Source organism: Leucoraja erinacea, chromosome 10 (genome assembly GCF_028641065.1).
Source record: "Leucoraja erinacea ecotype New England chromosome 10, Leri_hhj_1, whole genome shotgun sequence".
Lineage (NCBI taxonomy): Eukaryota > Metazoa > Chordata > Chondrichthyes > Rajiformes > Rajidae > Leucoraja > Leucoraja erinaceus.
This window is the reverse complement of record NC_073386.1, coordinates 12,644,621-12,661,601: the sequence shown is the minus strand read 5'-3', so window position 1 is coordinate 12,661,601 and position 16,981 is coordinate 12,644,621. Positions and strand designations below refer to the sequence as shown.

The window sequence follows — 16,981 nt, the reverse complement described above, 5'->3', positions numbered from 1 at the left end:
TAATAAATATATACAATGTGTGAACCGAGCGATAAATTCATCCGACATTTTCGGAGGCTATACAAATTGTTCAATACAGATTATACATCTTTTAAATTCCATGAAAATGTCCCCCACCCGCGCCACTCATGTGGCCCCCTGGCGTGGGATACCTTCCCTTAAACCTATGTTCTTGATTCACCTTGATTGTTTACAGATTATATCTTCTGCAGTATCAAGTGGATCCTGCCCTCAAGAGCATGTGATTTTCCGTAAAGCACTTTTGAGACATTTGGAGGTTGTGAGCTTATGTAAGATGTTTTAGAAATTCAAGTCTTCCTTTGTATTTTTAAAGCGGGGAACTATAAATCTCACCAATGCACAAAGCATTGTTTTGGTGAAATTTGTATGCAACTTTTATGCAGATATGCAGTCGTAGGTTGAAAACCTCCTCCACGTCTGAGTATTTGATCAATTTAATGAGTTCAACATTTCCGCAATGATAATAAATAAACTGAAGATATATTTTGAATAGTAAATCAGCAAACAACCAGATTCTCACAGGAGGCGTGAAGTTAAATAGAACATAGTAGGATTTGACATTAAAAACACGTTTCTATTAATTTTGGAGCAACAGGGTAGAACTTTGCTCTTGGTTAATTGTGCTAAATGCACGTTATTGCAACAGCTGCACATTCTACTTTAGTCCCAAAGGGCAGACCAGAATTTCAGAAGCAAATGTACTTTGCAGCCATGACTATACTGTAAAAATGTAGGGCTGGTGAGGATGAATCTCTATTCCATTTTACTCTCATATACAGATCATTTATAAGTTTAGTTTAGGTTAGTTTAGAGATCCAGCAAGGATAAAGGCCCTTCGCCCCACCGAGTCCGCACCGACCACCGATCCCCGCACATTAATGCTATTCTACACACACTAGGGACAATTTACACCTATACCAAGCCAATTAACCTACAACCTGTATGTCTTTGGAATGTCGGAGGAAACCAAAGATCTTGGAGAAAACCTATGTGGTCACGGGGAGAAGATACAACCTCCGTACAGACAGCACCCATAGTCAGGATCGAACCCAGGACTCTGGCGTTGCAAGTGGTGTAAGGGAATAGCACCAAGGCAATAGAGTACTATGTTTACACAATTCTGTGGTGCTACTGCAAGTAAGCATTTCATTATCCTGTTCGGGAGATGTGTCAGTAAAAACTCTCCTGACTCTCTTGAGAAACCTCCATCATTCCACTCTCCAAGAAAAATAAAATGACGTCTCACTGACTAATACTCAAATGGTCTAACATTAGCAATGAAGGAAGGGCTTTGAAAGGTTGATAATAGCCCACTTCTGCGCCAGTATTCTGGACATTCTAACCTATTTGCAATTGCATACAGGAAAAAAAGGTCTACAGAGAACACCATCTCTCTTGCACTACATTCAGCTGTGGATTGCCTTGACAATAAGAACATCTACATCAGGAAGCTACTCATTGACTACAGCTCAGTCTTCAACACCATAATGCTGAATGAGCTCTTTTCCAAACCTCTGAACCTCCATCTGCAACTGGCTTCTGGACAACTTGACTGGTAAACCTCAGTCAGTTAGAATTAGTCATAACATTTCCTCCACCCTGACCCTCACTGTAGCACCTCAAGGTTGTGTCCTCACTCCCTTTCTCTGCTTCCTGTATGCCCATGACTGTGTCACTACAACTGTAATGTATTCATGCATATTCATTATATGCTAATGAGTTGGTCTTGTATATAAGCAGGGAATGTTGGGTAATAAATCTCTCTTGTGATCCAGCCAGCCTGCGTGTAAGTTATTGTTCATCTGCTGTCCGGAATATAACACCAACACCCATTCGGTTTAAGTTCATTGATGATACCACTGGCTTTGGAGTGTGGGAGGAAACCGGAGCACCCAGAGAAAACATGTATAATTCTAATGACCAGTTACATAACAATAATTCTAAGGTGCTGGAGAAACAACATGCTGGAGAAACTCAGCAGGTGAGGCAGCATCTATGGAGTGAAGGAATAGGCGATGTTTCGGGTCAAGATCCTTCATCAAGATGCTGCCTCACCCGCTGAGTTTCTCTAGCATTTTTGTCTACCTTCGATTTTTCCAGCATCTGCAGTTCTTTCTTTAACAATAATTCTACATTGCTTCTGCATTTAATGGGATCAGATTTTCATCCAGATTAAAGGTATTTTATATGTAAGTACATTGTGCCAAGTGAATGAAGAAAATAATAGAAAGCAAATTCTCTTAATAATGATTTAGTTTATATTTTATGAAGGTTAAGGGGTTGTCCCACTGTGGCGACCTGACTAGCGAGTTTCGAAGAGTTTAGGAGAGTTTGAAAAAATGTCATGTTGAAGACCTCTTTCGACTATGTAGAAGACCTCCTTCAACCTCCCTTCAACTATGTTGAAGACTATCTACGACTACCTTCTACCTTTGATTACCTTCGACTATCTACGAAAACCATGCCGACCTACTACGACCTACTTCGACTAAATCTTAGTGTAAAAAAAGTATCAATTTTTTCCCATGGCGACCTTTTTTTACTCGCGGGCATTTTTCAACATGTTGAAAAATACGCCGTGTCCTAGCTGAGGCCTCGAGTACGCGGGGACTACTCTTGAGCATGAAGGAGAGTTACAAAGATCTCCTAGGACCTCGTGTTGACCATGCTGCGAGTATGAGTCGAGGGCAAACTCGTCAGAACTTGCGGATTAGGTCGCCGCAGTGGGACAGCCTCTTTCGGCATTTCGAGGTAATCACAAGGAATTGCAGATGCAAAACATCACCTATCGATGTTCTCCAGAGATGCTGCCTGACCCACTGAGTTACTCCAGTATTTTGTATTGTTCATTGGTAAATCAACATCTGTAGTTCCTTGTTACTACTGGAAATTGTAGCTACTGTTTGTTACTTTACATTGGTGTGTATTAAATGCGTTACTGCTCTTACTGTCATGATCCCTTTGTGGACAGTTTAGTTAGGCTGATATGGGTCTTGTTTTACTGCATGCAGCTGGTTTCCAAACAAGACAGAACTGTGAAGATCGCCTCAAACAGTTCCACTATGAATGAATAAGCATGGGGCCATCCAATTTCACAGCCAGAATCTTTTAACTCCATTATTTAAAGGGTACTTTTTAATCAATTTAATTATTTTTGGTTCCTCGTAACTTTTCATTCACTTCAAAATCTGAGGATGTAGATAAACCTTTTCGGGAGCATAACAGAGTCAGAGGACCAAGCACCACCCTAGGGGAAAGTGATTTAGCTGTATTTTATTATGTACAGAGGAAATGCTGCATTGTTGGAAAATTCAGTCTTTCATAATAGATGGTAATGTGGAAATTAACATTCCAGCAAGTGTCAGAATATTAGCTGGGTGTTTGGGAGGCGATAGGGGAAAGGAAAGGAGAGTAAGAATCGTTAGGTACTTGGACTTGAGCAATATGATCCCACTTCTTTCTGTAAGCAACCACTTCTGGATAACAGAGGAAACAAAGGCCATGGGTTTAAGGTGAGAGGGGAAGATTTAATAGGAACCTGAGAGGCAATAGACCTTTTAGACAAAGTGTGGTGGGTGTATCGAACGATGTGCCAATGGAGGTAGGTATTATCGCAACGTTTAAGAAAAATTTAGGCAGGTACATGGATAGGACAGGTTTAGAGGGATATTGGCCAAACGCAGGCAGGTGGGACTAGTGTAGATGGGTATGTTGGTTGGCGTGGGCAAGTTGGGCTGAAAGGCCTGTTTCCACGATGTATAACTCTAGGAGGCAATACATTCTATTGCCAACACTTCCGGTTGATACAGTAGTTGTGGCATTTTCTAGTGATTGTTTGTTTTATCCTATCTGGCTATAATAGTAATCGGTCAGTTGACTTCTGAACAGCATGATAAAGCATGACTCAACGGAACTATTTTTAACTGTATATTCTGAGACGGAAGTATAGCTCGGTGTCAAGAGGAGAACTGATAAAATGCCTGAGTCGTGCAAATTTCGTGAAATGGATTACTCTCGCAACAGCTGAAATGTTATATTCACATTGCTTAAATATATTCTATAATTTTGCTTCACTGCATTGAAAACGATCATGACTCCTCAGGCATCTGCTTCAAAGTGTCGAGTCTAGGTGCAGGAAATTAATGCTGAGATTATGACAAGAATGCGAATATTAAACATTACCCCAGGGCAGTAAGAAACCTGCCTCGGCTTTCTCACCAGGTTGTTTAAATTTAAACAGACATGGCCATACAAGCTACCGATCTACAAAAAAAACCATTATGTTGCATTTAAATGGCCTAAGGACAAACTGCCCAGCAAACCTTAAAGAGGAGTTATCTGCATGGTCTAATCAAAGGAAATGCTTTTAGCCTACCTGGCTATGTCCTTGTGTAGATTAGTCAACAATCAAAATTCCTCAAGGGACGATGACAACACTTTGTATATGAAAGATTTCTCCCTACAGCATAACTTTGAGTGTTTAAAATAATCAGATGCCCAGGCAGTTCAAGAACTCAGTCACGGCCGGATTGAGGAATCTCAATATCATCGGTGAAGGAATTGTGGAGTGATGTACAAAAATGCCTCCCTCTCTCTCAGCTGGCTCCACACCATTCCTGACTGCATGAATCAGTGCCCAAATCCATCCCACCGCTCTGTGCCGGCCACTCAAAGTTGCCTCACTTTCCCTTGGATCAGACAGCTGCACTGCACGACATCCACTGGCAGTCAGAGGCAATTAGCTAATTACTTTTCTCTTAAATTAGCTTTGTGCGCTTTAGCATCACGTCAATCGGCTTGTCCTTCTAATCTTGACACCCGGATCTTTTTACGAACAAGCAACAGCTGATAGAATGACAACACAATTACACCATGGGTTTTATTTGTGTACCTCTATCGCTGGTTCCTACCAGTCACATCTTGTTTTAAATGTATTTATTTTATTTTTATTAGAAGTAAGTACAATAATATTGTACCATAGATACCTAGTATATATTGACATGTTACCGTTCATGTACAGCTTCTTATTTTTTTAAATATTTTAACAATTAAAAGGAGACAGAAAGAGAATAGAAAAGAAATAGAGAAGTGTGTACCAGTCACATCTAACCAATACTTCTTGTACAATGCCCTCCCTCCAATGTTCTCAAACTATTTGTTTACAGGACGCTGGAAACCCCTTATCGTGAAGATCATGGTAGTCAAAACTCCTTTTCCCGGCAGTGGGAAATAAAATGACCCCACTCCCAATTTTGTTTTGAACCATGCATTTGCAAGATGAGGATGTCACTAGCTGCACTTTCCATTCATTGCTCAACCCATATTCACTCCTGAACTGCCTTGTTTACTCAGCCATTTCAGTGAACTCCATCATATTTCTGCAAGTCTGGTGTTTAAAATCAGAGATTTTATTCCTTTAAAGCATCCGAGATGCAGATGAGTTTGCAAAAAAATAATCCATTAACTCCATGTTCACCATTATTGACACTAACATATTCAATCCAAGGTTTAATTAATTATTTGAATTTATTTTCCAAGTTGCTGTGGTGGAATTTGAACAATAGCCCAGACCTTTGACTCGAGGCCAATAAGTTAATCGTTGTGCTGCAATATTTGAAAATAGGGGCAGAATGGTGACGTTGTGGTAGAGTTGCTGCCTTACTGCGCCAGAGACCCGTGTTCCATCCTGACCACCAACGCTGTCTGTATGGAGTTTGTATGTTCTCAATCATAAATAATTTAATTTACTGCGTCTACTAAACAGTCATAGATAAAAGAGAAGCTGCAACAATAGAGCTTTCTCAAAGAACATTATGAACCAAGCCCTTTTTTAATTCAATAACGGGATGTGGACAGTATTGGGAAGGTCAATAGTTCTTGCCTATTCTGAACTGGCTCTGGAAGGTTGGTGGGGAGTCTGTCAACCTCTTGAACAGTTGAATATATACTTTCCTGGCTTTATTTTCTTCAAAGCCCTTTACTTCAGCATTTTGAGCAAAGTTGAATGTTCTTTGGTATAAATGCATTGTGAACTCATTTGACAATTACTTTCCTGTTACTCTTGGAAATGCACATATCTATATTACTAAAAGTCTGATTTTGACCACTTCCTGTTGTTCTGTATATTAATTTTAGAAAACACTCTGCCACTTACGGCTGTGATTTTTGGCCATATTACTCAGAGTCCCCCTCTGCTGCGCAGGACAAGATGATTTTTCCCATCGATGCAAAATAAAAGAGTTATTAGTGTTTAAAAAATGTTAAGATTCTCTCTCCTGAACGCCACGCCCCTTCTGGAGGGACTATAAAACCCTGAAGTGTTGAGTGCCTCAGTCAGTCTCTGCAAGATGAGGGAGCGAGTGGTTCACGTCTCTCAGTATGAGCTGTGAATAATACTGAACACATGTCTACTAAACTGTGAGTGGGTTTACTGACCTGTCAGTGCCCTTAATGAGGTTTGAAAATATAGTTTGGAAATGCTAAAGCTGTGTTGCCTTTGGTTTGGAAATGCTAAACCTGTGTTGCCTTTGGTTTGGAAATGCTAAAGCTGTGATGCCTAATTAAAGTTGCCTTGCCTAATTAAAGCTGCCTTGCCCATTAAAGTTGCCTTGCCTAATTAAAATTGCCTTGCTTAATTAAAGTGGCCTTGCCTTTGGTTTGAAAATGCTAGCTACCTTGCCTAATTAAAGTTGCCTTGCCTATGGTTTGAAAATGCTAAAGCTGCCTTGCTTAATTAAAGTTGCCTTGCCTAATTTAAAGTTACCTTACCTTTTGTTTGAAAATGCTAAAGCTGCCTTGCCTAATTAAAGCTGCCTTGCCTAATTAAAGTTGCCTTGCCTAATTAAAGTTGCCTTGCCTAATTAAAGTAGCCTTGCCTTCTATATAATTATATTTTCAGTTTCACTGTACATGTATAGTGACAATAAATGGCATATCTATCTATCTATAAAAGTCTAATCTTAACCACTTCCTGTTTGCGCTTTATATTGATTTTATAAAAAACGGTACCACGTACAGCTGTGATTTTTGGCCATCTTACTCAGTCCCCCTCCGCTCATCAGGTGTCGAGGATTTTTCCCATTGATGAAAAATAATAGAGTGTTTAAAAAATGTTGAGACTCTCTCTCCTGTTAATCACGCCATGAAGGCCACGCCCCTTCTGGGCAGAGATTATAAAACCCAGAAGTGTGGGCGTGGCTCAGTCTCTGCAAGATGGAGGAGGTAGAGGTCACAACTTTCTGTCTTTAGTGGCCTTGCATCCTGCTTGAAATGGTAAGAAACTGCACTTGAATTTGGTTGCCTTGCACCCTGCTTGAAATGGAATTTCAAGGAATAGCCGTGAGTCAACTGCCAGCCCACCAGCCGTGAGTGAGTGAGCTGCCAGCACAACAGGCTTGAGTGACTGACCCGCCAGCCCAAATATCCATTCAGCCCACAATGTCCGTACTAGCCCACTGGAAACCTGTCCCTTCAGCCCATAACACCCATACCAGCAGTTCAGAAATCCCCACTGGCCACCAATATTGGAAATTGATGGAGAGGTGGAATATTGCGTTGAGGGCCCAACCCTCCCGTGTGATGCTGGGACACAACGGGTCCCACTTAGTCTAGTGTAGATATAAAGCTGAGATTGAGGTTTGGAGTGATGTTGAGAATTGTTTGACCATAATAAATATGTCAAGATTTTTATCTAGAAATAGAGTAGACTCTGACACTTCATCGATTGCTGATTAGTGATTTTGACAATCGACAGAGGTTTATCCAGCCACAGTTTTGAACAAGTACATCTTGTGGGATATTAAGACAGGCAATTGATTTGGTGTCATCAGCTTTGAGATACTGGTAAGGGTTAATTTCATACCAAAACTATTTTGAAGATAGTGAATATTTCAGTGGTATGTTACATTTGGTCAGGTTACATATATCTGATCAGTTATTTAAAATAATAATTTTAACTAAACAGTTATAAAATTCCACTTAAATACTGTATAAGATTCCTATAAAATCCTTCACCTCTCACCTTCAACCTATCTCCTCTGGTTCTTTATTCCCCTACTCTGTGTAAAATACTGTGTATTCACTCTATGATTGATACATCTTCGTAAGATTACTTCTCAGCCCCCTTGCACTTTAAGGAATAAAGTCCTAGTTTACCCAACTTTTCCCTATAACTCAGGCAAAGGACAATAGACAATAGGTGCAGGAGTAGGCCATTCGGCCCTTCGAGCCAGCACCGCCATTCAATGTGATCATGGCTGATCATCCCCAATCAGTACCCCGTTCCTACCTTCTCCCCATATCCCCTGACTCCGCTATTTTTAAGACCCTATCTAGCTCTCTCTTGAAAGCATCCAGAAAACCTGCCTCCACCGTCCTCTGAGGCAGAGAATTCCACAGACTCGCCACTCTCTGTGAGAAAAAGTGTTTCCTCTTCTCTGTTCTCAATGGCTTACTCCTTATTCTTAAACTTTGGCCCCTGGTTCTGGACTCCCCCAACATCGGGAACATGTTTCCTGCCTCTAGCATGTCCAAACCCTTAACAATCTTATATGTTTCAATTAGATAACCTCTCATCCATCTAAACTCCAGAGTGTACAGGCCCAGCTGCTCCATTCTCTCAGCATATGACTGTCCCACCATCCCGGGAATTAACCTTGTAAACCTACGCTGTACTCCCTCAATAGCAAGAATGTCCTTCCTCAAATTAGGGGACCAAAACTACACACAATAGAGCAGGTGTGGTCTCACTAGGGCTCTGTACAGGAGGGGCTGTTTGGCCACGCAGCCAGAAAGGAAGGACCTCAGCCTGGAGAAGGAGACCGCCATGCCGGCCTCTGGTCGTCCCCAGAGGACAGGAGAGGAGGATGGAGGAAGCGGACAATGGAGAGGAGGATGGAGGAAGAAGGGACAATCCAGACAGATCCGATGGCTGATGGGCCTGCAGCTGCTTGGAGCTCATCAGGATCAGGTCCAGAAGACCGAGTGCGTGGTCTTTAAAATGGCGCCAAAACTTGGCGACTCTTGCATGCAGCCTCAGTGGACTATTTCTATGCACTTTTTACGATTCGGGGATTGTGTTTAGCTATGGCAATATTAACTGAGCTGTATGAAAAAAATATTTTGGCTGTACATGTGATAATAATGAACAATTGAACCATTGAGCCTTCCAGTTCTGGCACAATCCTCATAAATCTTCTGTGCACTCTTCAACTGAACAACACCCATCCTGAATTATCTGTCTGAAGAAGGGTTCCGACCTGAAACGTCACCTATTCCACCGAGTTACTCCAGGTTTTTGTGCCTATCTTTGGTATAAACCAGCATCTGCAATTCCTTCCTATGCATACTTCTTCAAGCACGCTGACCAAACCTGAACAGAATTTCAAAAAGTTGATTCATTCTTTACATGGTACTTCTATCAACCCTTTAAAATTAACATTTTGTCAAGGAAAATAACAAATCAAAGTTATCTCTCATCTCTCTAAAGGGTGTGAGCTATAAGGAGAAGTTGAGTAGGCGGGTGCTCTATTCCTTGGAGCACAGGAGGATGAAGGGTGATCTTATAGAGGTGTATAAAATCATGAAAGGAATAGATTGGGTAGATGCACAGTCTCTTGAAATCTGTGGAATTCTCTGCCACAGAGGGCGGTTGAGGCCAGTTCATTGGCTATATTTAAGAAGGGAGTTAGATGTGGCTAAAGGGAGCAGGGGGTATGCAGAGAAGGCAGGTACAGGATACTGAGTTGGATGATCAGCCATGATCACATTGAATGGCGGTGCAGGCTCGAAGGGCCGAATGGCCTACTCCTGCACCTATTTTCTATGTTTCTATGTTTCTTGCCCAGAGTAGGGGAATCAAGGACCAGAGGATAGGTTCAAGGTGAAGAGGAAAAGATTTAATAGGTATCTTTAGGAGTGATAACTTTTTATAAGAGAGATAACTAATAGGAGAGATAACCTTTTCACACAAAGGGCGGTGGGTGTATGGAACAATCTGCCAGAGGAAGTAGTTGAGGCTGGGACTATCCCAATGTTTAAGAAACAATTTGACAGGTACATGGATAGGACAGGTTTGGAGGGATATGAATTAAGCGCAGGCAGGTCGGACTAGTGTAGCTGGGACATGTTGGCTGGTGTGGGCAAGTTGGGCTGAAGGGCCTGTCTCCACACCGCAGCACTCTGTGATTTCTTTATCCTTCAAACTAAATACGGTTTATTGTTCACCCTTCTCTCTGCGCTTTTAATTGAAGTACAAGAGAACTACTCGTGGAATACTAAGTGATGGAATACCATTAAAATCTCCAGGGGAAGAAGTAATGAACAAGGTAATAAATTGACAAGACTACTCTGTTGGACTTGAAATGAATCCAATTTGGCTGTGTAAGCAGGTTACACAATGGTACAGAACATCATGGCATTAAAACATATCAGATGTCAAGATCAAGGTCAGTATTCAGAGGAGACCTCCGTTTAGGTTGAACATTAACAAAGACAAGCCAGCACTTCTGACTGAATAATGCATGGGAAGGAAGGTCAAAGGCTTTAAACTATTTCCTGAATCATTTTGGACAATTCCATTTTATCATCCGCACATCTCATTTAAATTCTCTTCATCTCAACATTTTGCAGATATTATTATAGTCTAAAGTGAAATATGATTAATCATTGTTAGCTCTCTTTACTTTCCTTTGGATTTCATTATTTCCCGATGAATTTTCTGTGCCAGTATAGAAACTAGAGCTTTTTCCATTAGGTTTGAAGATTCTGATATGTCAATTTCAACTCCTTTCATTATTTTTTCTTTCTATTCAGCGGCTCCTTAATGAGATGGCTTTATTCTGGTGGGAGACGGTCTGATAAATCATTTCCGTGATTGTCCCATCTTTCTGCCAGACATAATTCAAAGAACAGAAATAAAGAGGGTGGTCATCTCTTTCATACGGTTATGGGCTTGTTCTTGCATTACATGAAATACATTTTTTTAATTCTTACATATGTTTTCCAATTCATCCATGGTCTTGCCCCACCCAAACTTAGTAATACCCTCCAGCCCTAGAACCCTACAAAATTATCTGCCCTCAGATACTACCCATTTCCCTCGGCTGCTGAAACACTAACCCCTGGAATTTCCCCCATGTCTCCCTACATTTAAGACTCTCTTTCCATGTCTTACAGCATGGAAACAAGCCCTTTGACCCAACTTCCCATGCCGACCAAGATGAAAAGCTTAGAGGGATATGGACCATGGGGTGGAAGGTGGGAAGGTGGGAAATACACTATTCCCACCTTCCAGCCCATGGTCCATATCCCTCTAAGGCAAGCCTTTCCTATCACTATACCTGGATATAATGTAACATTTAATTTAAATGTAGTTATAATATCTGCCTCAACTACCTCCTCTGGCAGCTTGATCCTTATATTTTCTTGGTCTGTCTTTTGCGGCACTGCCCTGTTAGATCTGAGTATCCCATGCGTTAAACGTTTGTTTGTTGGTAATGTTTCTTGGGCCATTTTATCATGTTAAGGAAAGATACCATGGCTGTTGTTGTTACCTTCTTTGCAGATGGGAAACCTTGCCCTCGGTATAAAGGCAGTACAATGCACTATACTAGAGTTTGCATTGTCAAGACAACACAAAACTGTCAAAAAGCAAAACATGAAGACTAACTTAATAAAGCATTTCACATTTTTTCACTAATTTCTGTGCATTTTGACATTCATTGTCTATAAGAAATGCAGACTTTACATAGTCATTCACCTTATTTTGAGAATATACATACAGCTATAAAGTAAGAGATAACAGAGTTTTTGCTTCAGAATTCAGCATCTGCAGTCTTTTGAGTCTTGATAATAAATTGATGAATCTTTGTGGGTTGCGTTGGTCAATAATGTGATGGCTGTGAACTTTAATATGTTGCTGTGAATTTAATGCATGTGTTGCTGTTATTATTCATTTATAAATTTCTCTGCAGTTAGGTTTTGCAGAAACCAAAATTTGATACATCCCTTGAGGTAACCTAACTGTTACTAAATGAAATTACAGGTACTCAATTTTTCCATACACTAAAAATAAAGAAACCACCACTTGAACAGAAGTAAAAGCTGGAAAATCCAAGGCTTAATTATAAAATGGGCGGCACAGTGGTGCAGCTGGCAGAGCAACTTAAGCACTGGAACCCAGGGTTTGATCCTGACCTTGGATGCTGTCTGTGTGGAGTTTGCATGTTCTTCCTGTGACAGTGTGTGTTTCCTCCAAGTGCTCTGGTTTCCTCCCACATCCCAAAGATTTGTAGATTAGTTGGTGTAGGAAGGAACTGAGGATGCTATGTTATACCGAAGATAGACACAAAATACTGGAGTAACGCAGCGGGCCAGGCAGCATCTATGGTGAAAAAGAATAGGTGACGTTTCGGGTCAGAACCTTTCTTCAGACTGACTTCAGACCTATACTTTTTCTCTGCAGATGCTGCCCAACCCATTGAGATACTCCAACCTTTTAATATCTATCTGTAGGTTAGTTGGCCTCTGTATAATTGCTTCATAGGGAGTGGTATACAGTACAGTAAAAGTATCCCTATACATAAGCAATTAGATATATCTTAGATACATGTTAGTTAAGCATCTCAGATACAGTACAAGTGTATGGCAGTAGTACACTGAGACAATATACAGAGTCACTAGTTTGGTGCCATTTTCAAGTCCCAGTTGTTGTAAGTGCAGATTCTTGGCCTGGCCATGAAGGCCTATTATCCTGATGGTTCTGTGTGAGTTCAGGGAAATGCATCAATGCACTTGATCATTTATAAGAAAAATAATTGGATGTGATGGGGGTGATGCTGAATAGGACTGAAACAATTCTACATAAAAAGTGGAACACAATGTTTGGGTTTAGTTTATTGTCATGTGTACAGAGATACAGTGAAAAGCTTTTGTTGTGTGCTAACCAGTCAGCGGAAAGACAATACATGTTTACAATCCAGCCATCCAATATGTACAGATACAGGATAAAAACATGAATAATATTCAGTGCAAGATAAAGTCCAGTAAAGTCCATCAGATAGTCAAAGATAGATCAAAGATAGTTTTGAGTGGTACGGAGAGTAGTATGGAGTTTGTATGTTCTCCTGGTGACCTGTGTGTGTTTTCTCCGGGAGCTCCGGTTTCCTCCCACACTCACAAGACGTACAAGCTTGTAGGCAAATTGGCTTGGTAAAATTATAAATTGTCCCAGATATGTGTGGATGGCGTTAGTATGTGGAGGTCGCCAGTCAGCACAGACTCGATGGGCCGAAGGACCTATTTCTGCGCTGTATCTCCAAATTAAACTAAACTAGACTGCAAAATTGAAGAAGGGTTTCGGCCCGAAATGTTGCCAATTTCCTTCGCTCCATAGATGCTCCTTCGCTCCATAGATGCTGCTACACCCGCTGAGTTTCTCCAGCATTTTTGTCTACCTTCGATTTTCCAGTATCTGCAGTTCCTTCTTAAACACTAGACTGCAAAATAGTCACTTGCTTCTCTTGTTTAGTTTCTCTTGTTCTTCATATCTTTGTTCAAACATCAACTGAGATTTAATTGAGATTTTTTTTTGAATGGGAATGATGAGCATTTTTTTAAAGCTGAATTGACATTAATTAAGATATGAGCACGGCAAATAACCATGATAACAAGGCATGCAGTTTATTCATTGAATCACCAGGTGGTCTGTCCAAATGTACCTGAGAGGTGATGTTCACTGTTCTACTGATCCATTTTTATATTAGTTTGAGCAAGTATCAAATAAATAAATGTCCTTATTATGAGCTGATTCGGATATCTGAATTAAGCCTCAATATTGAATATGTGGGGGGCACTCACACTGACAAGAACAGTATTTATCGCCATCTCTGTTGAGAAATTGGTGCTAGGGCCACTTTTTGGACCATAGCAGTTTTTTTCTGCTGAGTGTAGCCTCACAGTGATGAAATGAAACACAGTGATAGTTTTTAATGATAAATTACTTGGGTGGGGGAGACCAAGATTAGATGGTGTTTCCATGTGCCTACTTCTTGTCCTTCTAGGTGGTCCAGAGTATGGGTTTGGGAGATGGTGTCAGTGTAGCCTGGTCGAAGAACTGCGGGGCATTTTGTAGATGGTGCCTACTCCAGCCATGGTACTTTGGTGGTAGAGAGGATGAATGTTTAGGGTGGTGGATAGAGTACCAGTCAAGCAGGTTACTTTATTCTGGTCTTGTTCAACTTGTGCCTACCAGGGTAAAGGAAAAGTGTTCCAACGTGCTCTGCCCATCAATTCCCTGAACTCACACAGCAGATGTCAAGTGCATTTGAATGCTGCTGATATTGATTTTAATTTGGTTGGATTTCAGAAGTGTTAATTTCTCTTGAATTAAAATCCTTTTATCGGAATAATTTTTAACTTATTTTGAACTAATTTAGATTTATGCTTTCTTGGTGTGTTTTTGCTTTGGGAAGGAGATATTTCAATTTCCTTTACCATTGTATTTTTAAGAACTTAATTCTGGTTCGCTCCAAAAATTCATAAAGTTTCAGTTTATTCGATCATAGAATCAAACTCAAAATAAGAGAGATGTTGCCTGAACTGCTGAGTTACTCCAGCCTCTTGTGTCCGCCTTCAGTTTAAAACAGCATCTGCAGTTCCTCCCTACCCAAAATAAGACAAGCTGAATTTTTATTTTATATTTGACTTTCATTGACTCCCTCGAAGATGTTGGAACAGGATAAATGAAAGAGGCAATGGAATAGTTTAAGAAAAAAAACGTGATTTAAGCGGAAAGACGGGAGAATGTGGAGGTAGATAACTGAAAGCATTTTCTAGTCGTGTACATTCCTATGTTCCTATGCAATCTTTCCTACGGCATGTTCCACAGGATTGCCTTGTTCCTCCAGTCTGTACCTTTTCCAAAGTATGCAGAAACACAATACCTAATATGAGGTCATACTCACACTCTGTAAAGATTTAACTCGATAGTTATCCATTGGTCCTGATCCAGGAGAAGAGTAAAGGGAGAGAGATGTGCACAAAATATTCTGTTCCCCAACATGAGCACCAGGCCTGAAAATCATGGTCAGAAAGAGACGAAGATACGATGGAAAACATCACCCCACACATGAACTGAATTTCAATGCAATTACTGACAGCTGATGTGGAGCTGGAGATTTAGAAGTTTCTATTTTAAGGGTGGATGTAAACAGAAGCAGGTGTGCTCTATCTTGGTGTGAATTAATGATAATCATTTTCTGTAACTCCATGTTTCTCGTTTACTTAAAACCAACATCCACAAATTGTACCAAACGTATATTCAATTTAGGACTAACCTAAAATTTTGAAAAACAAAAACAAGATATTTAAGCTTGATAAAAGCTGTGCAAGTTTAAATTCAGACATGTCTATCAGCAATGGTTTTCTATTTAGTAGTTATATCTTAAAACCTTACAGCTTATTTCAATCACAGTTTTTGAAAGGTCCTGTTTGGAAATGATTGGAGTCAATCCTTTCTACTTCCACGCCCAATTTACACAAGGTACAGAATTTTCGAAACATCTTTAAAACTTAAACGTTTTGTTGTACTTGTATCTTTTAGTTTAGTTTAGGTTAGGGATACAGCGTCAATCCCCACACATTAACACTATCCTACACACTAGCGACAATTTACATTTAAACCAAGCCAATTAATCTACAAACCTGTGTGGAATGAAACCGAAGGTCTCGGAGAAAACCCACACGGTCACACGGGGAGAACGTACAAACTCCGTACAGACATCAACCGTAGTCAGGATCAAACCGGGACCTCTGGCGCTGTAAGTGCTGTAGGCGCTGTACGGCAGCAACTCTACCGCTGCTCCACCATGCATTTAACCTTTCAAAATGTGAAAATGTTTGAAAAGGACTCATTAAATTCTTTCTGTTTTTGTTTTGTATTTTGCCTTTTTAAGAGCTGCCCATGAATGTATTTATTTTGAGTAGAATGGATCTTCCTTTAGATCTGCAGCAATGACCTCAATGGTTCACAATGTACACTCAAGCCATGAGATCTAACATGCTGTCATTTTCCAAAGGTCGCAGCTTTGAGTCAAATCTTTGACATGCCTCTTCACACTCTCATTGCAATCACCACTCTTGCAGCATCCCTGACTAAATCTCCACCGAAGTGCAACATTCACACCTCTGGCCTGTTGCATGAATTACCAGTCTGAAGAAGGGTCTCGACCCAAAACATCACCCATTCCGTCTATCCAGAGATGCTACCTGTCCCGCTGAGTTACTCTCATTTTGCATCTACAGTATCTTCACATTAATTAATCCCCTCTACTGTGAAAACACCAGATCCTTTTTTTTGCCACTTCTCATGCCATTTTAGATTTGTGTTCACTGCCACCATCTGACTCATGGTTTCCACTACTGATGACTACAAGTCACTTTTTCCACATTGCAACTTTTTAAGATGAATGTTCAATTTCCAAAGGGAAATTATTGGATGTAGGCACCCTGAGGATCCGAAGTAACGTACAATGGTCTCCTTGTAAAGAATGTTTCACGGATTAACCCCTACAGTGTTAAACTTTCATACCAAGTTGCACAGGTCCACCAGAGGGCTGTAACTGAAGCTTCAAGATTGCCAGGATATTGAGGCTGATTTGGGGGCCATGCAATTACAGATGCCGTTTTAGAGACTAAGCAAATAGCCAATTACATGAAAAAATGTAATGTCCTTTAGCCTTTTAAATTGTAAGAAGTCCAGGACCCGTGCCTGTGTTTTATAAAATGCACTGGTTGCTCATTGTAAGTTCATAAGTTATAGGAGCAGAATTATGCCATTCAGCCCATCAAGCCTACTCCGCCATTTGATCATGGCTGATCTATCTTTCCCCCTCAACCCCATTCCCCTTTGACACCCTAATGGGCCTGTCCCACATAGGCTATTTTTTAGGCGACTACAGGC

At 40.6% G+C, this 16,981-nt stretch overlaps 1 protein-coding gene across 3 annotated transcripts in view; it reads right to left on the bottom strand.

Moving 5' to 3' along the window:
* The window catches only part of palmdb (palmdelphin b), a 76,965-nt gene that overhangs the window by 55,667 nt on the left and 4,317 nt on the right, over positions 1-16,981 (bottom strand). Inside the window, exon 1 of one of the 3 annotated variants that reach the window (XM_055641487.1) lies at positions 15,724-15,908. The exons of 1 other annotated variant lie outside the window; for it this stretch is intronic. In XM_055641487.1, the coding sequence (XP_055497462.1) occupies positions 15,724-15,893 (170 nt within the window). In that variant the 5' untranslated portion in view covers positions 15,894-15,908. Of the gene's footprint in view, positions 1-4,396; positions 4,896-15,723; positions 15,909-16,981 lie in introns of those variants that run through there. One more of the 3 variants, XM_055641489.1, reaches the window with a different exon arrangement.